The sequence below is a fragment of the Oncorhynchus clarkii genome, chromosome 10, assembly GCF_045791955.1.
Source record: "Oncorhynchus clarkii lewisi isolate Uvic-CL-2024 chromosome 10, UVic_Ocla_1.0, whole genome shotgun sequence".
NCBI classification, from domain to species: Eukaryota; Metazoa; Chordata; class Actinopteri; order Salmoniformes; family Salmonidae; genus Oncorhynchus; species Oncorhynchus clarkii.
Window position 1 is genome coordinate 30,711,025 of NC_092156.1, and position 24,286 is coordinate 30,735,310.

General features: G+C 43.8%; 1 protein-coding gene across 2 annotated transcripts in view; it reads left to right on the plus strand.

Moving 5' to 3' along the window:
* The window catches only part of LOC139418261 (mediator of RNA polymerase II transcription subunit 13-like), a 156,667-nt gene that overhangs the window by 85,093 nt on the left and 47,288 nt on the right, over nt 1-24,286 (plus strand). For both annotated transcript variants that reach the window (XM_071167584.1, XM_071167585.1), the window contains exons 5-10: nt 1,296-1,511; nt 1,961-2,155; nt 12,470-12,632; nt 13,475-13,585; nt 19,078-19,839; nt 21,270-21,477. In XM_071167584.1, the coding sequence (XP_071023685.1) occupies nt 1,296-1,511; nt 1,961-2,155; nt 12,470-12,632; nt 13,475-13,585; nt 19,078-19,839; nt 21,270-21,477 (1,655 nt within the window). The remainder of the gene's footprint in view (nt 1-1,295; nt 1,512-1,960; nt 2,156-12,469; nt 12,633-13,474; nt 13,586-19,077; nt 19,840-21,269; nt 21,478-24,286) is intronic.

Below are 24,286 nucleotides of genomic sequence, written 5' to 3' on the forward strand. Positions count from 1 at the left end.
GTGCATATAAAAATACCTTTTGTGGTTAAATTATACAAGTTAAATGGGTTATACAAGTTAAATGAGTTTCCATCGCATTTTCAACTCGACTGAGGGTTTTCTCACAAAAATGTTGCGTTATATAGCGAGTGTGCCCACTGGTATTGGCACGTGTACTCAATTATTATTATTATTTTTATTTTTGACCTTTATTTAACTAGACATCAGCTCCAGATACAGTGCAGGTATAACCTACAATACATGATGAGATTATTATGGACAAAAGCACCTGATCATTTTTTGTCAAACGGCAGCCTAGCATCACCAGAATAAGACCCTCAAAATGTATTAGAACGTAGCATCAAGCTCGTTACTGTGCACTTTCACCACCTTGTGAAGTTCATCATAACTTATTTAATATGTAACTAAGTAAACTGCATGCTTTGCCAAGTCGTAGAGGGAGGACCACGCAACATGTCATCCCGTGACTCAACGTTTACTTTGATATAATGGTTAATCTATAAATATTTGTGCATAAAAGTGTTTCCACCGACATTTATCGCATAATTAATTTTATCTTTGGAAAGTTTACAGACAAATGTTCTGTTTATATCAGGCCTGTCATATACTTTACTCACATTTTGTAAAAAGTAGAAACAACAACCTCTGCAACAAAGACTGTTGCTTTGTGAGAATGTGTTAAAGTTCACAGTTAGACATTGTTATGTCAATGTCAGCTGAAAAGTACCAGTGACCTGGCATTGTCCTCAAGTCAGAGCAGGTCAGAGCACGTACGCCGGAGACATGGCCCAGTGAGACACGGGTGCCGGTCCATGTAGATGGAAACAGAAAAGTCTGAGCCTTTTGGGTAAAACAGTGGGGTAAATTCTGTATGGAAATATGCACACTGGATGGCTGGTGGCAGGGATGAAGGAATGGGGGTGATGGGTGGAAGGAGAATGAATGAAAGGATGGGGTTACAGAAAAGAACACATGCGTAATTTTATTTTTACCTTTATTTAACTAGGCAAGTCAGTTAAGAACAAATTCTTATTTACAATGACGGTCTAGGAACAGTGGGTTAACAGCCTGTTCAGGGGCAGAACAACAGATGTGTACCTTGTCAGCTCGGGGGTTTGCAACCATGCCGGTTACTAGTCCAACGCTCTAACCACTAGGCTACCCTGCCGCCCCAGGATGGATGGATGCAGTATGATGGGGATGGGGATTTATTCTGAAGTAACACAGCTTCTGTACTGAGACTGGCTGTGTGTATCTCTTTTTCTCTCTACCTTTCTCTCCCTCTCTCCCTCCAGTCATCCTAAGTCCGTTTGGTCTGAACGGGACTCTGACGGGTCAGTCATTCAAGCTGTCAGACCCTCCCACCCAGAAACTGATAGAGGAGTGGAACCAGTTCTATCCCATAAGCCCCAGCTCTAAAGACAAGGACAAAAATGACTCTCCATCGGAGGACAAGATGGAGTACATGGACTGGGAGGATGACTCGCTGGCCGCTGTGGAGGTCCTCGTTGGTAAGACCTCTCTCTCGCCAACACAGACCTCTTGACTTTTTCCACATTTTGTTATGTTACAGGGGTAAAAAAAAAAAAAGTCTGTAATTGCTGCCAAAGATGCTTCAAAGAAGAACTGAGTGAAGGGTCTGACTACTTAAACATGTGATGTTTATATTATATATTTTTTTTTACACATTTGCAAAAAAAATCAAAAAAACAGTTTTTGCTTTATCATTATGGGGTATTGTGTGTAGATTAATGAGGGGGGGGGGGTGATTTAATTCATTTTGGAATAAGGCTGTAATGTAATGTAATGTAACAAAATGTGGAAAAAGTCAAGGGGTCAGAATACTTTCAGAATGCACTGTATATGAAATGGAGAAAAGGGACGGGGGTTCCATTCCTGCACGGATCACATACACATACTTAACTGCTAATAATGAGTGGGTGTTTGTCTCTACCTCCAGGTGGTGTGAGGATGGTGTACCCAGCCTGCCTGGTGCTGGTGCCCCAGTCTGACATCCCGGCCGTGGTCCCCCAGGGGTCCTCGCACTGCACCGCCATCTATTCTGGTGGCCACCAAGTGCCTGCATCCCAACGAGACTCTGCCATCTCCTCAGTCACCCTCACGCCCCCAACCTCACCCGAGGATGCCCATACAGGTACAATGAGTACGTGGATAGAAACATGTCAACCTATATTTAAGTCTGTCTGTATATTATAGATTAGGCCAGTGGTCACCAATCGGTCGACAGCGATTGACTGGTTGATCTCCAAAGCATTTCTAGTCGATCGGCAAACATTCTTGTAAAAAAACAACAATAAAGCTGCGTTCCTCTTTTTTATTAGTCTCTTGCTGTTGGTTGTAGGTGCACCCGATTCAGCTGCACTGCGCGCCGGGTAAGCGAATGGTTCCGATTTTGAACCACTTCATGTGTCTGAAGGTACAAACTCTACCTTCCTGGCGGGCCCGGGGAGCAAATCAAGTGCACTATAGGCTTACCGCTGGGCAATCGGATGGCACAGAATACCATATCAGCAGTATCGTAGCAGGCGTAAAAGAAAGCTACAGCAAAGTTGATACTGAAAGTTTTGAAACCTTTTACAGTGCCTTTGCAAAAGTATTCATCCACCTTGGTGTTTTTCCTATTTTGTTACATTACAACCTGTAATTTAAATAGATTTTTATTATGATTTCATCTAATGGACATACACAAAATAGTCCAAATTGGTGAAGTGAAATAAAAATAATAACTTATTTAAATATATTTAAAAAAATTCAAAGTGGTACTGTATGTGCAGGGCATATGCACCATATGAAAAGTGGTGCGTGCTATGAATCACCTAAATAAGATCTGGTGCAACCAATTACAGCTTTTTGGCCATCAAGGAAAATGCTATTTCTGTAGCAAACCCAACACTCACCACCCCGAGATCACCATCTCCACAGTGAAGCATGGTGGTGGCAGCATCATGCTGTGGGGATGTTTTTCATCGGCAGGGACTGGGAAACTGGTCAGAATTGAAGGAATGATGGATGGTGCTAAATACAGGGAAATTCTTGAGGGAAACCTGTTCCAGTCTTCCAGAGATTGAGACTGGTACGGAGGTTCACCTTCCAAAAGCACAATGACCCTAAGCATACTGCTAAAGCAACACTTGAGGGGTTTAAGGGGTATATTTAAATATTTAAATGTCTTGGAATGGCCTAGTCAAAGCCCAGACCTCAATCCAATTGAGAATCTGTGGTATGATTTAAAGATTGCTGTACACCAGCGGAACCCATCCAACTTGAAGGAGCTGGAGCAGTTTAACCTTGAAGAATGGGCAAAAATCCCAGTGGCTAGATGTGCCAAGCTTATAGAGACATACTCCAAGAGACTTGCAGCTGTAATTGCTGCAAAAGGTGGCCCTACAAAGTATTGACTTTTGGGGGGGTGAATAGTTATGCACACTCAAGTTTTCCGTTTTTTTGTCTTATTTCTTGTTTGTTTCCCAATAAAAAAGATTTTGCATCTTCAAAGTGGTAGTCATGTTGTGTAAATCAAATGATACAAACCCCCCCCCAAATCTATTTTAATTCCAGGTTGTAAGGCAACAAAATAGGAAAAATGCCAATGGGGGGAATACTTTCGTAAGCCACTGTAAAACCATGACTAGAGAGAGACTGACAACAAATACAGCAAAGAGCTGCTGTTTTTATGACTGAGTTCATGTTTCAGTTCTTACCCAGCACTGTCAACACTTTTTATTCAACACTTTTAAAAGCCATAAATTTACGCATCCTTCCTACTTCCACTCGCACTACAACCAGCACTGCAGCTGTAATGAAAGAGTAGGAAAATGTATCAATAGGCTTGCGTTGTTATTGCTAGCGGCTTTTTAACATTTTTTATATAGAGGAATATTTCACTTTCTCTGTTCATAGGAGTAACAACATGAATTTGTGCATGAGGCAAAAATAATGCTGTGTGACTTGAGTTTCGCCATCCGCTGGAAGACGGTATCCCTTTTTTGGTCAGTGTCAACGAAGGAAAGGGACAGCGGACGGCGTAGCGAGGCGGACCCTCTGACTGCTGCTCTCTCTCTCCGCTGAGACTGAACATCAGATGCAGGCACCATCAGCCCAGTAAAATAAAAATAAAAAGCAAGCTGTGCCTCAGAAGTGATACAACAGCTGATCTATTTCCAGTGTGATCATATAGCCTACCTCAAATTTTGAAATATATATATTTTTGAAATATATATATTTTTTAAATATCCGACTGCGAAGCATTGGCAGGGCAATTCAAGCATAGCCAATATGTGGTGATAATAGGGGCCTATAGCCTACTGCACACACCTAATTGCTCCTGTACTTTTTTAAATAGGTTAATGTAGCATAGGCCTACTTTTTTTTAAATCACGTATAAAAAAATCTGAGTGGTAGATCCCGGCTTGTATGTTGACTCAGAAAGTGATCTTGACCCAGAAAAAGTTGTTGACTACTGGATTAGGTAAATATGATATATCATATTTCATAAATCATATAGTAATAGAATATATATGATAAAAATGTGTCTGGAGAGTTGCTGTGACACATGTCCCTCATACATGGGCGCCTGACTTTGTCTGAAAGTGGGGGCAAATATACAGTGGGGCAAAAACGTTTTCATCATAGGTACACTTCAACTATGACAGACAAAATGAGAAAAAAAAGTCCAGAAAATCACATTGTAGGATTTTTTAATGAATTTATTTGTAAATTATGGTGGAAAATAAGTATTTGGTCAGTAACAAAAGTTTATCTCAATACTTTGTTATATACCCTTTGTTGGCAATGACAGAGGTCAAACGTTTTCTGTAAGTCTTCACAAGGTTTTCACACACTGTTGCTGGTATTTTGGCCCATTCCTCCATGCAGATCTCCTCTAGAGCAGTGATGTTTTGGGGCTGTTGCTGGGCAACACGGACTTTCAACTCCCTCCAAAGATTTTCTATGGGGTTGAGATCTGGAGACTGGCTAGGCCACTCCAGGACCTTGAAATGCTTCTTACGAAGCCACTCCTTCGTTGCCCGGGCGGTGTGTTTGGGATCATTGTCATGCTGAAAGACCCAGCCACGTTTCATCTTCAATGCCCTTGCTGATGGTTTTCACTTAAAATCACACGATACATGGCCCCATTCATTCTTTCCTTTACACGGATCAGTCGTCCTGGTCCCTTTTTAATTTTTTTATTTTACCTTTATTTAACTTGGCAAGTCAGTTAAGAACAAATTCTTATTTTCAATGACGGCCTAGGAACAGTGGGTTAACTGCCTGTTCAGGGGCAGAACGACAGATTTGTACCTTGTCAGCTCGGGGGTTTGAACTTGCAACCTTCCGGTTACTAGTCCAACGCTCTAACCACTAGGCTACCCTGCCGCCCCTTTGCAGAAAAACAGCCCCAAAGCATGATGTTTCCACCCCCATGCTTCACAGTAGCTTTGGTGTTCTTTGCATGCAACTCAGCATTCTTTGTCCTCCAAACACGACGAGTTGAGTTTTTACCAAAAAGTTATATTTTGGTTTCATCTGACCATATGACATTCTCCCAATCTTCTTCTGGATCATCCAAATGCTCTTTAGCAAACTTCAGACGGGCCTGGACATGTACTGGCTTAAGCAGGGGGACACGTCTGGCACTGCAGGATTTGAGTCCCTGGCGGCGTAGTGTGTTACTGATGGTAGGCTTTGTTACTTTGGTCCCAGCTCTCTGCAGGTCATTCACTAGGTCCCCCCGTGTGGTTTTGGGATTTTTGCTCACCGTTCTTGTGATCATTTTGACTCCACGGGGTGAGATCTTGCGTGGAGCCCCAGTCTTCCATTTCCTAATAATTGCTCCCACAGTTGATTTCTTCAAACCAAGCTGCTTACCTTTTGCAGATTCAGTCTTCCCAGCCTGGTGCAGGTCTACAATTTTGTTTCTGGCGTCCTTTGACAGCTCTTTGGTCTTGGCCATAGTGGAGTTTGGAGTGTGACTGTTTGAGGTTGTGGACAGGTGTCTGTCACAACCATTAATGCAGGTAATGAGTGGAGGACAGAGGAGCCTCTTAAAGAAGAAGTTACAGGTCTGTGAGAGCCAGAAATCTTGCTTGTTTGTAGGTGACCAAATACTTATTTTCCACTATAATTTGCAAATAAATCCTACAATGTGATTTTCTGGATTTTTTTCTCTCATTTTGTCTGTCATAGTTGAAGTGTACCTATGATGAAAATTACAGGCCTCTCTCATCTTTTTAAGTGGGAGAACTTGCACAATTGGTGGCTGACTAAATACTTTTTTCCCCCACTGTACATTAAGTTTATTTTAAATACAATAAAACATTTTACAATATTTTTGAGGGACATTTTTTCAAATAGTTTCCTGCAATTGTACACTTTCTTCACAAGGGGTAACCATATTTATGAACAGAAAACAAACATTTTCTTAGGTTTTCACACAATAAATGATATTGAAAATGTTTTTTTAATGACTAGATTACTAATCTACTCCCTTCCCTGAAAATCCAACCCCCAATATTGAATTGACAGGTCTGAAACTCTACCAACCCTATGACTCACAAACATCTCGCCCCCTCCCCTGACAATCCCACTCACAGTGATCGATTGACAGGCCAAACTGTTAAGAATGTGGCCAGGGTAACGCATGACAATGAAATTAAATTGAAAATGGGAGAATAATATTGTTTTACCTAAAACATTATAATGTTTTACTTGGTAGGTTAAGAAAAAGCATTGTTAAATTGCACGTTATGTTTTCATTTTCTTTTTTGTCACAAATAACCGAATCAGAATAATGTAATGCAATGATAAATGTGAATTTTGATGTATCTTTTAACAATTTTCTTTGTCAATGTGTCAGTGTTATCTGGTATTTGATTGAGCAACGACTGTTAACTTGAAAATGCATTATTACATATGTCATTATTTGGCAGCTATATCAATCCATAAATTGCGGCCCCCGAATCTGCAATATAAACAATCAAATGTAGCTCCGGTAATATGGGTCATATTTGAACTGGCTAAAGCAGGGTTCTCCAACCTTTTCTTTAATAAAAGCTACCTCATACTAAGACATTTTTTGAGTTACTCATATACAGCCTGCATATTTTGTTATTGTGTAGGCCTAATTTGATTAATAGAAACAAAGAACAGCACTGCATACATAATGTAATTGTGTTTTGGTTCTTAGAACCACACATTTTGAACAAAAATCATTCTACTATAGCCTACCTTGAGAATCTTGCCTTTTAATGATAAAACAGTTCTACATTTGATCAAATCTGTAGCCTGCAGCTATAGGACTAGGCTACTATTAATTGTCATTCTGTTTAATAGTTTCAAGTTTTAATGTCACATGCACAAGTACAGTGCCTTTCTTGCAAACTCAAAACCCAACAATGCAGTAATCAAAATCAGTGTATTACTAGAAAAAAACATAGGTGCTTACAGACAGCTTGGCTACATTGCAACGGTTGGAACCAGTCATTTTTTTGAGGAGCAGAATCAGAAAGTAAGTGACCTATACTATTCTGGAACAGAACAGTTATTTTAAAAGCATGGGAACCGGTTAATAATGTTATTTTACATTCCAGGCACTTTTTTCCAGTCCCACAAAAACGCAACGAAGTGTCTATGCAAAGCCCTCACTGTCATTCAGAAATGTATTCCAGTGTCTGCCTGCCAGCTGAAAATATTTGCCTGTGTGTGTGTGTGTGTGTGTGTGTGTGTGTGTGTGTGTGTAGGATACCTGCCCCTCCGAAGTACAGGCAACTGCCTACTGATGTTACAAGCGTGATTCAGCAATTAGGAAGAGAGATTTTTAATTATTGAATAATGGATTCACTTTTTAAATGCTAGTTAATGATATTGTAGTTATCACATTTCACATTGGATGTATTAACTACAAAAAGGTTAGAAGTATTTTTATTTCAATTCTGGTGCCGCTCTGCACACACAAGCTTGTTAGCTAGCTAGCTGGTCCAACATTAAGCCAACTCTCTGTTCAATGACATTCAAAGTTCCTTTATAGCAGGGGTGTCAAAGTCAAATGGACGGAGGGCCAAATAAAAAAATCAGCTACAAGACGAGGGCCGGACTGTTCGAATGTTCATTGAAAAATTTTTAAATGACGCATATAGTCTAGTGAACCTAATTGAACCTACTGAAAACCTAACAAATATATTACAATATGATCAGATAAATAAAGCAATATTTTCTTATGGCTCTGTCAGTAATCTTTAATTTTCAACAGACACAAAAGACAAATTTCCTTTATATAAATATCCCCATAACATGAACATTAAATGAAAGAAACCGGTATTCAAGGCACCATCAGTAGACTATATTTTCTATTTTAGCAAAAGTGGGCTAAATTTACTTCAAAGAAAAAACAATAATAGCAATTTTCTATCATCCACTCAACTGAAATATTTTTAAAATATAATTGGATTGAAATACAAAAAAATAAAGTGCAAAAATCTATTAATCAAAAACAACACTTTGTTTAAGGAGAAGTAACATGCAGTGAAAACAAATATTAAATTTTAACTTTTAAACTTGAACTGAGTAAAAACTCTAAATATGTGATTGCACAGTAATGTTCACTTGTTTGAGGTTGAGGGTGATACTTGGTGGTGTCCCATCTTTTCCACAAGTTCATCAATGTTCGGGGTAAGGCTCTGAGCTGAAGAAATCCTCAGAATTGAGTGGAGGTGTTCAGCAGTAAGTCGACTTCTGTGTGATGTTTTGTTCAGGTTCATCAAAGAAAACAGTTGTTCACACAGGTATGTGCTGCCAAACATAGACAACGTTTGAGCAGCCTGGATGCGCAGCTGGGGAATTGTGCCGGGGAGGAAACGGGCGAACTCCGCAGCACCCACTGCCGCATATTTTGCCCTCAGTGCATCATTGCATTGGAGGTCAATCAACTCCATTTGGAGGTTTGGTGGTGAGCTTTCCACGTCAACAGCAAATGGGTTACCGAGCAGTTCCAACCTGCTTTTTTGTGCTTCAAAGTCAGCAAATCGGCGTCGAAAGTCAGCGGCAAGCATACCTATTTTATCAGCCAACTGTGTGCTCGGGAACGCACTGGTAGAGAGCTTCTCTTTCATGGTCTGGCAGCTGGGAAAGTGGCTCAAATTTTCTTTCCGCATCTGCGTCTCCCACAGAGTCAGTTTGGTTTTAAATGCCTTCACTGTACTGTACATATCAGAGATGACACGATCCCGACCCTGCAGCTGCAAGTTTATTGCATTCAGATGACTCGTAATGTCACACAGAAAAGCCATTTCACACAGAAACATTTCGTCTCGGAGTTGTGTTGTGTCTTTCCCTTTGCTGTCCAAGAACAGACAAATCTCCTCACGAAGCTCGAAACATCTTTGAAGCACCTTTCCCTGGCTTAGCCATCGCACCTCTGTGTGATAAGGCAAATCACCATGCTCCGTTTCTAACTCCGTCAGAAATGCCTTGAACTGGCGGTGATTCAAACCTTTGGCTCTGATAAAGTTAACTGTGCGCGTGATGATGCTCATTACATGCTCCATTTTCAAGGCTTTACCGCACAACGCTTCCTGGTGTATGATACAATGATAAGCTGTCAGCTCACCTGTCGCGTTTTCCTCTTGCATCTTTTCCCGTATCTTCGCCACCAGTCCGCTCCTGTGTCCACACATCGCAGGTGCTCCGTCGGTTGTCAAACCCACAAGTTTTTCCCAAGGCAGCTCCATCTCATTTACACATCTTGACACCTCTTCATACAAATCATGCCCCGTAGTTGTGCCATGCATAGGACGTAAAGCCAAAAACTCCTCTGTCACGCTTAGGTTGGAGTCCACTCCGCGGATGAAAATTGACAACTGGGCAATGTCAGAAATGTCGGTGCTCTCATCCACAGCCAAGGAATATGCAATAAAATCTTTTCCCTTTTTCACAAGCTGCTCTTTTAGATTGATGGACAACTGGTCTACTCTCTCGGCAATGGTGTTTCTGCTCAGACTCACATTTAAAAAGAGTTGCCTTTTTTCTGGGCAAACTTCGTCACAAACTTTAATCATGCAGTTTTTGATGAAATCCCCCTCCGTAAATGGCCGGGCTGATTTAGCGATCTCTTCTGCCAAAATAAAACTGGCCTTGACAGCAGCCTGGCCTTGTGATTTGGCTTTTTTGAACAGAGCCTGTCGAGATTTGAGGCCTCGTTTTAATTCCTCTGCCTTTTGTAGCCTTTGTTCCATGTCCATATTCTTGTTTTTGTCCGCGTGTTTCGTTTCATAATGTCGTCTCAGATTATACTCTTTCAGTACCGCCACACTTTCTCCACACAGAAGACACACAGGTTTTCCAGCTACCTTCGTGAACATATACTCCGACTCCCACCTTGTTTGAAACCCCCGGTTCTCAGTATCCACCTTCCGTTTTGCCATTTTTGATGGGTATCTGAAAGTTAATTTTACTGTGATGCTGACGACTGCTGTGCCAATAAATATTGAAATGAAGCAGCCTACTGCTCGGTGCGTCACCTTTGCATTGTGGGAAATGTAGTATTGGTGCGTGTAAAAGATCTGCGGGCTGCCGGCTTGCTGCGGGCCGGTTCTAATAATAAATCAAGATCATCCCAGGGGCCGTAAAAAACCTTCTTGCGGGCCGGATGTGGCCCGCGGGCCTTGACTCTGACATATGTGCTTTATAGAATCTGTACCTCGTAGGTATAATTTGGTCAGCCTAATTCAGATAATGCATGTCATAACAACAAGATGCCCAGCATTTCAAACCAAGCCTCCTCCACACTTTCTTGCTCGCTCCCCACCCCAAAAAGTTCTGTCGCATCTCGCGCCATACACTTGTCTGTCTAATGCACGTAAATAGCTTGCCTATTCCATAGCAAGCTGCTCTATCCGCACTGATTGGTTAATAATTTAATGTTGCGCTAAAGGTACACATTTCAGAGGTTTAAAAAGGAACAGAAAGGAATGATATAAACCGTTACTTTTTGGGGTTCGAACCAGTCCAGAACTTTATTTTGCTGGTCGGAACAGTGGCACGAAACGAAGAAAAAAAAGAATGCTCATTTTCAGAACAACTGGCCTTGTGGTTAGTGTCTGACCTGAGATTGGAAGGCCGAGTCAGACAAAAGACTGTAAGAATGGGACCTGATACGTCTCTGCTTGGCACTCAGCATTAAGGAGAATAGACTGGGGTTAAGGCCCTGCGATAGACTAGCATCCTGTCCATGGGGTGTACTTGTACATCACGCTGCCTCACTACAGAAACAGGAGATAGGCTCCTGCCTTATGAGCGGTTCTGGCTCACACAAGCAAAGGCTCTGGCAAGGCTACTTACAGTACATACTTACTCAGAACGAAAAGATTGGAATGTAATTTTAGTACCAACCCCTGCTACATTGTAACCGCGAAGCAGCCACGATGCACTCGCATATCAGGCTTAGCCAGGACTGTTACTTTTGAAACTGAATGAAAACATTTTAACGATGTGAATTAACTGACTGACGTTGGGGAAATAGATGGCAAAAATGCAGAATGGTGTTGAATGCCTGTAAAAAGCTTGTGGATCATTTTTCTCACAAAAATGTAATCATGTAATAATATTAGGCGCACGGATTATTTCTCAGTATCTACTTTGCTAGCTTCTCATTGACAGCCCGCGAACTACCGGACATGCAGTTTCTCATGAGAATCCCAATTGCATACTACTCGTGTCCTCTCTCCTCGCTTCCTTTTCAAAACCCATTGGATGAAAAAGCCAGAGGTCCCAATGAGTTTTGAGAAGGAGGCGAGGAGAGAGGGCAACTGAGATTCTCCCAGAGACTGAGGTACCTCAAAGCCTAATCAGACATGCCCGTGCTCATCATGGTTCTTACAGGCAAAGTCAAATGACAAAATTTGCTCGTGGTGCATGCTGCTCAAATGGTATGTAACAACACCCTGAGTGCATCGGACATTAAACAACGATACAAATTTAACAACAGGTCAACAAAATAGACAAAAGACCTGTGGTGCAACTAGTGCTTTCTGACTGCTCTGTTCCAAAACACTGGAGAGACGCAGCGAGAGAGCAAAACCATTCATCTTCCGAACCACAAGGGGAGGGGGTGCAAACTGCAGTCTTTTAATTCATTATATAGTGTATAAAGTCTATTTTAATACAGACTAGCTCAAAACATTACTTATCATCGAAAATTGCTCAATGGATCAGGATACTTTTGTGGTAACAAAAAGAAATTGGGGTGCAAAAACATGTTTGCAGCACCTCTATTTTGAAAGTGGGGATGCAGCTTCTCCATTTGCTCTATTGCTCAGGTGCCTTTACCCCCATATTGTGACCAATGGTCAAGAGGTGTGTTGTCAAAGCTGGTAATTGTAGGACAATAAACATTGCCACTTGCGGTTTCATGAGCCGATTCATAACCTCTCCCTCCCATCCCTCCCTCCCCCAGTGGACTCCCAGTCGGCTCTGAAGTGGGTGAAGATGTCGTCGGCTGTGGACGGCTTCAGTGTGGACAGCACCAGTCACCACGAGTTGAAGATCCCTCGCAGGCTAGCCAGCCAGGTGGTGGAGAGGGTCTGGCAGGAGTGCAATATCAACAGAGCTCAGAACAAGTACGTCTGTCTCTGCTACTGTCTCAGCACACACACACTCTCAACCAAAGCCCTAGAAGAAGTAGAATTACTATAGGCGTGTGAGCTGCACGATATGGGCAAAATATGTATTTACAATTTTTTTTACAGAATATCGCGATTTCGATTTGACTTGCGATATAGATCAAAACACTTGGGTGAAATGTTGGAATTATAGAAATTCAATTATTTATATTAAGAAGCAAAGTGGAAAGCAGCATCGTTCTTGTTTGGAACAATCTGTTGACTGCATTTGACAGAACAGCATGCAAACGTATAGTGAATCTAACAGCGAGGAGAAGGAACTGTGCTGCTTGACTGGCAGAAGGCGGTGCTTGGTGTGTGTGCGAAGCAGCTGCAAGAGGAGTGAGGGAGAGAGATGGCAAATGGAGTAAACTAACACGACTGAATGGCATTTAAAAGAGTTGCATGAGATATGGAGCTCTTGCATTATGGATATTGTGCATGTCAATATTGCGATTTCGATCTGAATTCAATTAATTGTGCAGCCCTAACACATGGTCACACACACTGTCAACAAACACATGCTCACGCACAGCTCAAAAGAAACCTCACACACATACATGTTTACCACACCATAGACACATTCAACGAAGCCTAGAGAGAATATGCAGGATCTACCACAACACGCGCACACACACGCGCGCACAATCAACGTTGCCTAACACGTTTGTCAAATAACAGGCACACGCCTTCACAATGACGCTTCATTTACCAATTGATCTTTTAGAGAAGTGTAGTAAGAAACACAATGGACAAATGGTTAATGTTTTGAGTCAATGGTTGTGTGTTGTGTTGTCCAGGCGTAAGCTCTCAGTGACAGTCAACGGTACCTGTGAGGAGGAGCTGATGGAGAAAGTAGGGGCCTGGGACTTTGTAGAATCAACACACAGGTCAAACTGCAACTGCTCCAGGTAAATGATGCATACTGTGTTTATTTGTTTGTTTATTTGTGTTCCACTTGTCTAGGACCTGTACCCTAAGGGGTAAGGGGATATACTTCTAGTTTATTGTGTAGACACAAGCTTGCCTTTTAAGGAAGTCTTACTCATTGGAAGTCTTACTCAGCAAAACAACATTCGATACGTCAGTCTAAAATCTGAGATGTATTTTAATCTCAATGCATATGACATTCATCTCTATTTGTCTGTTATGTAACAACCCTGTCAGGGTTCAATAGTAGTGCACAATGTAGGGAATTGGATGTGATTTAGGACCCAGTGGGAGAGACCCAGGGGCCACTCCGACCTCTAGAAGGCTTGTGTAGGGAGATAGCTGGTCTAAAAATTTAGAGTGTCTGTAGACCCTAATGTTGACAAATGATCTGCTGCGTCTAGAGTGGGTTAATGTGTGGATGTGAGGTTGACTGTTGCCAGGCTGTTTCTGTTTGGGGGTTGGGACACAGACAGACAGACAGACAGACAGACAGACAGACAGACAGACAGGCAGACAGACAGGCAGACAGACAGACAGACAGACAGACAATATCACTTGTGTGTGTGTGTGTGTGTGTGTGTGTGTGTGTGTGTGTGTGTGTGTGTGTGTGTGTGTGTGTGTGTGTGTGTGTGTGTGTGTGTGTGTGTGTGCGCTTGTGTGTGTGTGTGTGTGCGCTTGTGTGTGTGTGTGTGTGCGCTTGTGTGTGTGTGTGTGCTTATGTGTTCTCTCTGAAGGGGAAAGTCTGCAGTCAGCATGTCCCGCTGCTGTCTCCTGGCAGACACATACACAGCGGCAGAAACACATGTTACACAGAAATAGGTGCTTGACAAATCAAATCAAAGTTTATTTGTCACGTGCGCCGAATACAACCTTACAGTGAAATGTTTACTTACAGGCTCTAACCAACAGTGAAACAAATATATTAGGTGAACAATAGGGAAGTAAAGAAATAAAACAACAGTAAAAAGACAGTGAAGAATAACAGTAGCGAGGCTGTATACAGTAGCAAGGCTATAACTGTAGCGAGGCTATAACAGTAGCGAGGCTATATACAATAATGAGGCTATAACAGTAGTGAGGCTATATACAGTAGCGAGGCTATATACAGTAGTGAGGCTGTATACAGTAGCGAGGCTATAACTGTAGCGAGGCTATAACAGTAGTGAGGCTATAACAGTAGTGAGGCTATAACAGTAGCAAGGCTATATACAGTAGCGAGGCTATATACAGTAGCGAGGCTATATACAGTAGCGAGGCTATATACAGTAGCGAGGCTATATACAGTAGCGGGGCTATATACAGTAGTGGGGCTATATACAGTAGTGAGGCTATATACAGTAGCGAGGCTATATACAGTAGCGAGGCTATATACAGTAGCGAGGCTATTTACAGTAGCGAGGCTATATACAGTAGTGAGACTATATACAGTAGTGAGGCTATATACAGTAGTGAGGCTATATACAGTAGTGAGGCTATAACAGTAGTGAGGCTATGTACAGTAGTGAGGCTATATACAGTAGTGAGGCTATATACAGTAGTGAGGCTATATACAGTAGCGAGGCTATATACAGTAGTGAGGCTATAACAGTAGTGAGGCTATATACACTAGTGAGGCTATATACAGTAGTGAGGCTATATACAGTAGTGAGACTATAACAGTAGCGAGGCTATATACAGTAGTGAGGCTATATACAGTAGTGAGGCTATAACAGGAGTGAGGCTATATACAGTAGTGAGGCTATAACAGTAGTGAGGCTATATACAGTAGTGATCATTGGATCATTTTTTTTCTCCAATTTTCAAGCACATTTCCTGCAATTCTACACACTTTGTCACGGGGCAGAGAATTTTTTGGGTTGTTGCAGCTTTAAAGCTAATTCAAAATAATTTAAAAATAATATGGATACCAATATACCAATATCCCTGTTAGCTTCCCAGGTCTGTTGTCCTGTGTTTTGTATATATTTCCAAACTATGAGGTTGGAATAATACTGTGAAATTGTGAAAATTATGATAATGCCCTTTTCGGTAAGAGCTGTTTGAAAAGACAGCCTGAAATGTCTGCCTGTTTTGGAGGGAGTGAGTTTTGGCCTTCTATGGTGACATCATTTTTTTTAATAGACCAATAAGAAAAAGACTCTGCCAATAAAAGCACATTTTCAGTTTTCCCCTCCCCACAAACAACTCTGAGACGGTTCTTACTTGAGAAATTGGTATTTTCTAAGAAGCTATTTTTATTTATCTTTGACCATTTGCATTGAAAACAATCACAGTAAGGTACTTAATTGTTACCCAGATTTGATATTGAGATTTAAAAAAATGGCTGCATTGGACCTTATGAACATAAATTGTAGATCATAATATTACATTGTGTTGTATTGCACCCTCTAAACTTATTCCACGGATCCCTTGGCCAAAATGGGTTTAATATGTTGTTGTTAGTAATATTCATGAAAACAAATGAAATGTAAAGAAAGAAAGAAAAGCAACTTTGAGAATCCCTGACCTAGAGTACTGGAGGTGACATTGGAAAGGGAATTCCTGTGTGTGCAGCACAAATTCTAATGGCTATCGGCTTGGCTGCAGGAAGATGTTTGTGTGTGTGTGTGTTATTGTTTCCCCACTCTGCATATTGTTTTTGCTGCGTCTTGCCGCTCTCTGCCTGCTGACAGTTAAGCAGCCCGGTTATATTATAATCCTGTGTAGTAGTGGGAAGGACAACAGCTACCTCCCTCCCTCAACATGCTGCCTGCTCCACAACCACAAGAGTAGCCTGTGGTTACCGTGCTGACAGACCACCAGCCAAATAACATCCCGGTGCCCCCTCTAGCCGAGCTGACCCTGAGTTGACCCCCCCTCATCCCGCTCTTCCCCCCACAGCCACTAGCCAGTGTCATAGCCTGACTTTAGATTTATTGCTCCTCTGCAGTGGTGTAAAGTACTTAAATAAAAATACTTTAAAGTACTACTAAAGTCATATTTTAGTGTATCTGTACTTTACTATTTATATTTTTGAGAACTTTTACTTTTACTTCAATACATCCCTAAAGAAAATAATGTACTTTTTACTCCATACATTTTCCCTGACACCCAAAAGTACTAGTTACATTTTGAATGCTTAGCAGGACAGGAAAATTGTCCAATTCACGCTCTTATAGACAAAATCCCTGATCAACCCTACTGCCTCTGATCTGACAGACTAACTAAACACAAATACTTCCTTTGTAAATGATGTCTGAGTGTTTGAGTATGCCCCTGACTATTTGTAAATAATGGTTTGCTTAATATAAGCTATTTGAAATTATTTATACTATATTTTAGCAATTACATTTACACTTGTTACTTAAGTATATTTAAAACTAAAGACTTGTAGTATTTTACTGAGTGACTTTCACTTTTACTTGAGTCATTTTCTAATAAGGTATCTTTACTTTTACTCAAGTATGACAACTGGGTACTTTTCCCACCACTGCTCCTCGGTCCCCTTACAGTGAAACATGAGAGGAAACTTAGTAGCTGCCTCTCCCTGGGCCTAAACTGGGGACAGTGTGTGTGTTGGAGTGCACCACAGCAGAGGTGGTGGTGGTATGCACTGGGCCAGGGTCAGCAGTAACAGGCAGGCTGGTTAGCAGGGGAGCTTGTCTGGTCACGACGCGACACACACGATGGTCACAGAGGTGCCAGGCCAGGTGTCTGACAGGGCAGCCTAGAGAGCTTTGGGGGCCTACGGGCTGGGGACCACCACAACACATTCCAGACATTTTAAACCCAACCAGAAACAGGTCTCCTTCCAACCTGGGTCATGTTCATTAGGGCACACACGCTTCACTCAGTTTTCTCCCCAATAAACACAGCCTTTGGGGAATGCTCTATTCTAGTGGGTGTGAGCTAGACAAGATGCATGGTTTTGGTTGTGGTTAGGAGGCCAATAGAGTGCAGAATAATAACATCAGTTTAAGATGTTTGTTAGAGTAGCATCAGCATAACATGAGGAGTTTATTAGATTTGAGAGGAATTAATTTGTTTATTTTACAGTGGCAAGAAAAAGTATGTGAACCCTTTGGAATTACCTGAATTTCTGCATAAATTAGTCATAAAATGTCACAACAATAGACACACACAGTGTGCTTAAAATAATAACACACAAATTATTGTATTTTTCTTGTATATTTTGATACTTTTATTTTTCTTGTATATTTTGATACATATATATTTTGATACATAATTTAAACATTCACAGTGTAGGTTGGAAAAAGTATGTGAACCCCTAGGCTAATGACTTCTTCAAAAGCTAATTGGAGTCAGGACTCAACTAACCTGGAGTCCAATCAATGAGACGAGATTAGAGATGTTAACATCTCACCTGGTTGTTCCACAGAGCTACTTGCAAAATATTATGCGGACAGATGAAACTAAAGTTGAGTTGTTTGGAAGGAACACACAACATGGTACATGCACAGCACAACAACATCAAAACCTCATCCCAACTGTAAAGTCTGGTGGAGGGAGCATCATGGTTTGGGGCTGCTTTGCTGCTTCAGGGCCTGGACAGCTCGTTATCATCAACAGAAAAATGACTTCCCAAGTTTATCAAGACAGTTTGCAGGATAATGTTAGGCTGTCTGTCCACCAATTGAAGCTCAACAAAAGTTGGCTGATGAAACAGGACAAGCACACACAACACAGAAGTAAATCAACATCAGAATGGCTTCAACAGAAGAAAATACCCTTCTGGAGTGGCCCAGTCAGAGTCCTGACCTCAACCCGATTCAGATGAGCGGTTCACATCAGACATCCCAAGAATATTGCTGAACTGAAACAGTTTTGTAAAGAGGAGTGGTCCAAAATTCCTCCTGACTGTTGTGCAGGTCTGATCCGCAACTACAGGAAATGTTTGGTTGAGGTTATTGCTGTCAAAGGAGGGTCAACCAGTTATTCAATCCAATAGTTCACATACTTTTCCCACCCTGCACTGTGAATGTTTACATGGTGTGTTCAGTAAAGGCATGAAAACGTATAATTGCCAGATTGGTCATTTGACTGGCTACATTGACTTTTAAAACAAAACAAATGGGAAAGTAGGAAGTGAAAGATCTACAGGTTACTTACTATATGTAATTGTGAATAAATGTAATGAATGTGTTTCATACAATTTGCTCAATATAAATCTGCATTAAATATGTATGCAATATAAATCTGCGTTAAATATATTTTCAGTATAAATCAGCATTAAATATGAATTCAGTATAAATGTATAAATCTCATACACCCGACTTTGAGTCCTAATTTAAATGTTCTGTAGATCAGTTTGTTCTTGGTAATTGCTTGAAGTAGATCAGTGTTGCCCCTCAACACTGTTTATTGAGCTAATGAATGCACAACCTTAACACAGGTGAACGAATGGCATTATCGTTTGTCTTGCAGTGAGACATGTAAATTACATGCTTTCTCTTCCTCTGTTTCCTTCCAGGCATAAAGCCCTGAAACAGCGAGGTGGTTGTACCCCGGGCCAGCCCCAGTCAGCAGGCCAGCCCACCCACACCCAGCCACCCACCAAGCACAAGACTGGAGGTGACAAGCCAGAGAAGAGCGACAAGCAGACCAAGAGGCCACAGACACCCTTCCACCACCGCAGCGCCGCCTGCGATGACATTACCATGGAGACGAAGGTGGCAGGCCAGAGGCTTGCCATGAGGGCCCAGCAGGAGGGGGGTCGCTTCCCTGGCCTCCACCCTACCGACGGTGTCACCAAGACCCCCCAGCGGCACGACGGAGGGGTGGGTAGTGCCGGTGGTTCCTCAGAGATGACAGGTTCCCCTCAGCCCCCTCCCCTCAGCCCCCACCCCTGTGAGCGCGACAGAGGAGAGGAGACGGGTGACGGCTCTTTAAAGAACCCCTCCACCCCCCACAGCCAACACTTCTACCAGCCACCCCCGGAGCCCTGCCTGGCGGAACAGAAGGGTGGCGTCGGGGACCACCGTGGACTGGATGGCCTGGCACAGCACTTCCACCACCACCACACGGCCTACCCACCCGAGCCCCTGGAGCCCACTGTGTACGTAAGCTCTGCAGTCAACCTGGAGGAGGATGGCTCCCCAGCGCCATGGAGGTTCTTCAACCTGCCCAGGAGGAAAGAGGCCGCAATACCAACGCCAACGCTGCCTTGGGACAAGCTGAGGGACAGGGAGAGAGACGAGGCCTCGGGAGGACAGGAGGTGGTGTCTGTCACTGAGTGAGTGCCTATCCCTGTTCATTCATTCATTCTTATCTCCCCATTGATTTAACCATTCAACACCCACTTTTGCCCATAGAGGGTGCTAGAGGCCCCCAGACATTTACTGACTCACTGGTCAGCCATCCAACCCTCCCTCCCTTCCTTCCCATCACCCCCTCTGGCACACAGACAGAAGGGCCCCTTTTTGAGTACCTCCAACATTCTAGAAAATAAAAGTGATTGAAAGAGCAGTGATGCACAACCGGGCCTCCCCTCCCTCCATCCCCGCCCCTGCCTTAGAATGTTCTGTGGTGGCGCTGAGCACACACAGCATGTTAATCTCTCGCTATGTGCCCTTTTGACATCATACATCACTAATGTGCATGGCCAGCACTGCAGCAGAGACTGGAGAGAGCTTATTGATCCCCCCAACACACACACACACACACACACACACACACACACACACACACACACACACACACACACACACACACACACACACACACACACACACACACACACACACACACACAGGGCACCAGAGATAGAGGGATAGAGGTAGGGTTATATAAATAAAAGGATCCATCTGTCTACTCCCTCTCTATCATAACTCCCCCTGCTTCCTTCCTCTCCATCCTGAACACGTGAAGGAGGGTGGTATCTTCAAGGCCTTGATGTCAGAGCCGAGGTGTCGCTTCACTGAGAGAGGGAGACGATAGAAGTGGACTCGAGGGAGCAGAGAGAAAGGGATGTGGAGGGAGAGAGGGATGCAAAGAGTGACAGAGGCTGAGACGGACTAGGATCAGTGCGCCGGAGAGCAGGCAGGCAGGCTAGCTGTCCGGCAGGCTAGCTGTCCGGCAGGCCGAGCAGTGGCGGTCTTGGGAATTATCGGAGGGGTTATACAATTTCAGGGATGGATGCTGGACAGTGCCATAGGCAGGGCTATGGACAGCAGGGCTATTCTGGTGCGGAGAGCGGGTGGGAGTAATCCTGGTGGCTGGGAAGCAGCTCTAAATGGCTGCTAATCTCTGGCCGGGGCCACTGCGCACTGTCACCTCGCATCACAGCCTAGCCGGAGAGAGGGAGGGAGAGACAGAGAGAGAGAAGGGACCTACATGAGCTGGGTCCCTCCCCCTCAGAGGGGCCCAGCAGGGCTCATTTAGTCTAGTAACATCGGAACAACAACATCAACAACTAGAACACAGGCCCATAGTCATAGGAAAGATTATTCACAGATTACGTTGAAAAAGAGACATGCATAGCAACAGATTCAAATGTCCTCATGCTCTACCTCCCCAAAATGTTGATAGATGATCTGCACAGCCATATAGGCCTAAACAAACAGTATAACTGCATCCCACTCTGTTATCAGTAAATTACTGTACTATGTGGCCCTGTTTATCATAATGAATATTCTGTCCCCTCACTGTGTCTCCTGTTCCCAGGCTGATGGCCACATCTAAGCGGCCTCTGAAGGTGTCGGAGGAGCGCGTGCAGATGTACATTCAGCGGAGGAACCAGTACCTGGCCGCCGCCATCACCGACGACGACCACGAGCCTGAGGTGGACCCGTACGCCTTCGAGGACGGGGACGTCAAGTTCTCCTTCTCCGACAAGAAGGACAAGGAACGCCAGCCCGGGAAGAAACACAAGGTAGGGCTAAATGTACAACTTGATCAACTGGGGGCGGCGGCAGGCAGGCTAGAGGTAAAGAGTAACTGAAAGGTTGCTGGTTTGAATCCCCGAGCCGACTAGGCACAAAAAAACTATCCTGTAAGTCGCTCTGGATAAGAGCGCCTGCTAAGAGACTAAAATTGTACTTGTAACTGGGGCGGCTGAGGCAAATCCTTTCCTCCCCTCGCTGCTGACTCCCAACTTGCCACTGTTGTGATGCCCTTTAGGGTCAGGAAGTAGGATGAGTTCGGTTTAGGGTCACAAGATAAGGTCGTCAGCAACCCTGCACTGTAAATGTGTCACTAGCTGTATTCTGCCCTCGTTTCCACAAAATATAATGCTCAGGAAGCCAGCTCCAGCTCCCTTTGCTATCCCACCAGAGAGATGCCAAAATAGTTTGACTCTGTAATTTCTCATTTTGTTTAGTTTTGTATATTCTATCTGCCCCATCTCTCGCTCTACTAGCCTGTGGGCTCAGTCTCGCTCTACTAGCCTGTGGGCTCAGTCTCGCTCTAGTAGCCTGTGGGCTCAGTCTCCCTCTACTAGCCTGTGGGCTCAGTCTCGTTCTACTAGCCTGTGGGCTCAGTCTCGCTCTAGTAGCCTGTGGGCTCAGTCTCCCTCTACTAGCCTGTGGGCTCAGTCTCGCTCTACTAGCCTGTGGGCTCAGTCTCCCTCTACTAGCCTGTGGGCTCAGTCTCGCTCTACTAGCCTGTGGGCTCAGTCTCGCTCTACTAGCCTGTGGGCTCAAGTCTCGCTCTACTAGCCTGTGGGCTCAGTCTCGCTCTACTAGCCTGTGGGCTCAGTCTCGCTCTACTAGCCTGTGGGCTCAGTCTCGCTCTACTAGCCTGTGGGCTCAGTCTCGCTCTACTAGCCTGTGGGCTCAGTCTCCCTCTACTAGCCTGTGGGCTCAGTCTCGCTCTACTAGCCTGTGGGCTCAGTCTCGCTCTACTAGCCTGTGGGCTCAGTCTCCATCTACTAGCCTGTGGGCTCAGTCTCCATCTACTATCCTGTGGGCTCAGTCTCGCTCTACTAGCCTGTGGGCTCAGTCTCGCTCTACTAGCCTGTGGGCTCAGTCCCGCTTTACTAGCCTGTGTCTTGTCTTAATATTGTTTCTCTCTGTTTCTAAACCTGGACCACCTGTTAGCTGTGGAAACACCATCAGCACTAGGGGGAGGACAGGGGGGAGAGCGTGGGAATGGGAGTGAGCTGCCTGGTAGTCAGCCTCCCTGGCCCTGCCTGTCTGCCTGTGAGGATGCATGTCTGCAGCAGGCTGGCGTGGAGGAGGAGGGATGTGCGAGGCTGGCTGGGGCTTTAACAGGCCAATAAACCTGGCTCACTGAACCGTGCATTTTTAAAATAGCTTTTTTGTTTTATTTCACAAGGGCTGCTGAGATTCTTTTCTTCTCCGTTGTGTGTGTGTAGTGGTGTGCTGTGTGTGTGTGTGTGGTATTGTACTGTGTGTGTGTGGTATTGTACTGTGTGTGTGTGTGTGTGTGGTATTGTACTGTGTGTGTGTGGTATTGTACTGTGTGTGTGGGTGGTATTGTACTGTGTGTGTGGGTGGTATTGTACTGTGTGTGTGTGTGTGTGTGTGTGTGTGTGTGTGGTATTGTACTGTGTGTGTGTGTGGTATTGTACTGTGTGTGTGTGTGTGTGGTATTGTACTGTGTGTGTGTGTGGCATTGTACTGTGTGTGTGGTATTGTACTGTGTGTGTGTGGTATTGCACTGTGTGTGTGTGGTATTGTACTGTGTGTGTGTGTGGTATTGTACTGTGTGTGTGTGTGGTATTGTACTGTGTGTGTGTGGTATTGTACTGTGTGCGGTTGCTGCTGCGCTGCTTCTATACAGGAGGTCCCCCAGTGGCCACTATGTGCAGTGGAGCCACAGTCTGCTGTGCGCTCTGTGTGTGTGTGTGTGTGTGTGTGTGTGTGTGTTACTTCAGCTACCTCCTCCCCCCTGGGTCATGCTTCACACTCCATTGATGATACTGCAAAGTGACAGCCTATCTTTTGTGTACTTTTATGTGTGTGTGTGTTCATGAGTGGGTGCGGGCCACAGACTTTCTAGATAGTACTATTTGCCAAATGAGTTTATGTTCCCCACCCCCTGAGTTGTCTGTGTGTGTTCAGGAGGTTGGCATGCTGGCAAAGCTCCAAACATTCTGTAGTTGAACTCCTAGAAACTCCTGCCAATGAAATAATATAGCACACTCACTTAGCAGAGGAGCCGGGCAAACAGCAGCAGCAGAGAAAACAGGAAAGGCAAGTCACTGGTGCTACTGTGGGGCACAATATGAACACCACACTGACTGCCATGTCACTAGTGCTTCCACGTTCGCATTATTTGGCGTCACAGAGTGGAGAGAGAGAGAGAGAGAGAGCATTCCCTCAGCCCCAACCCCTTGTGTTTGTTCATATGTGCACGCACAGCAAGTGTCTGCCTGCCATGTGCACAGAGGCCCCATCATAAGAGCATACAGCCCTATCACAGAGAGATATTGACAAAGTGTAGTGGAATTAGGGCTCCCTCCCAGGCGGTCATGGCATTTCTCCCATACACTGGGAGCCTTGTCTGGAAATCTCATTAGTACAGAGTCGTTCGTTCCCCTCGTCTCTTTATTCTCTCTGCATTTTTTGAAGTGTGCCAAAAATAAACGTGCTCTCCACTGAGACTGAGAGCAGCCCAGCTCTCAGGGGCTGGAGGCACCTGTGTACTTTCTACAGTACTTTCTCTTATGTTATTTACTTTGTGTTTATTGTATTATTTTCTTTGCAGTTTCATATAGA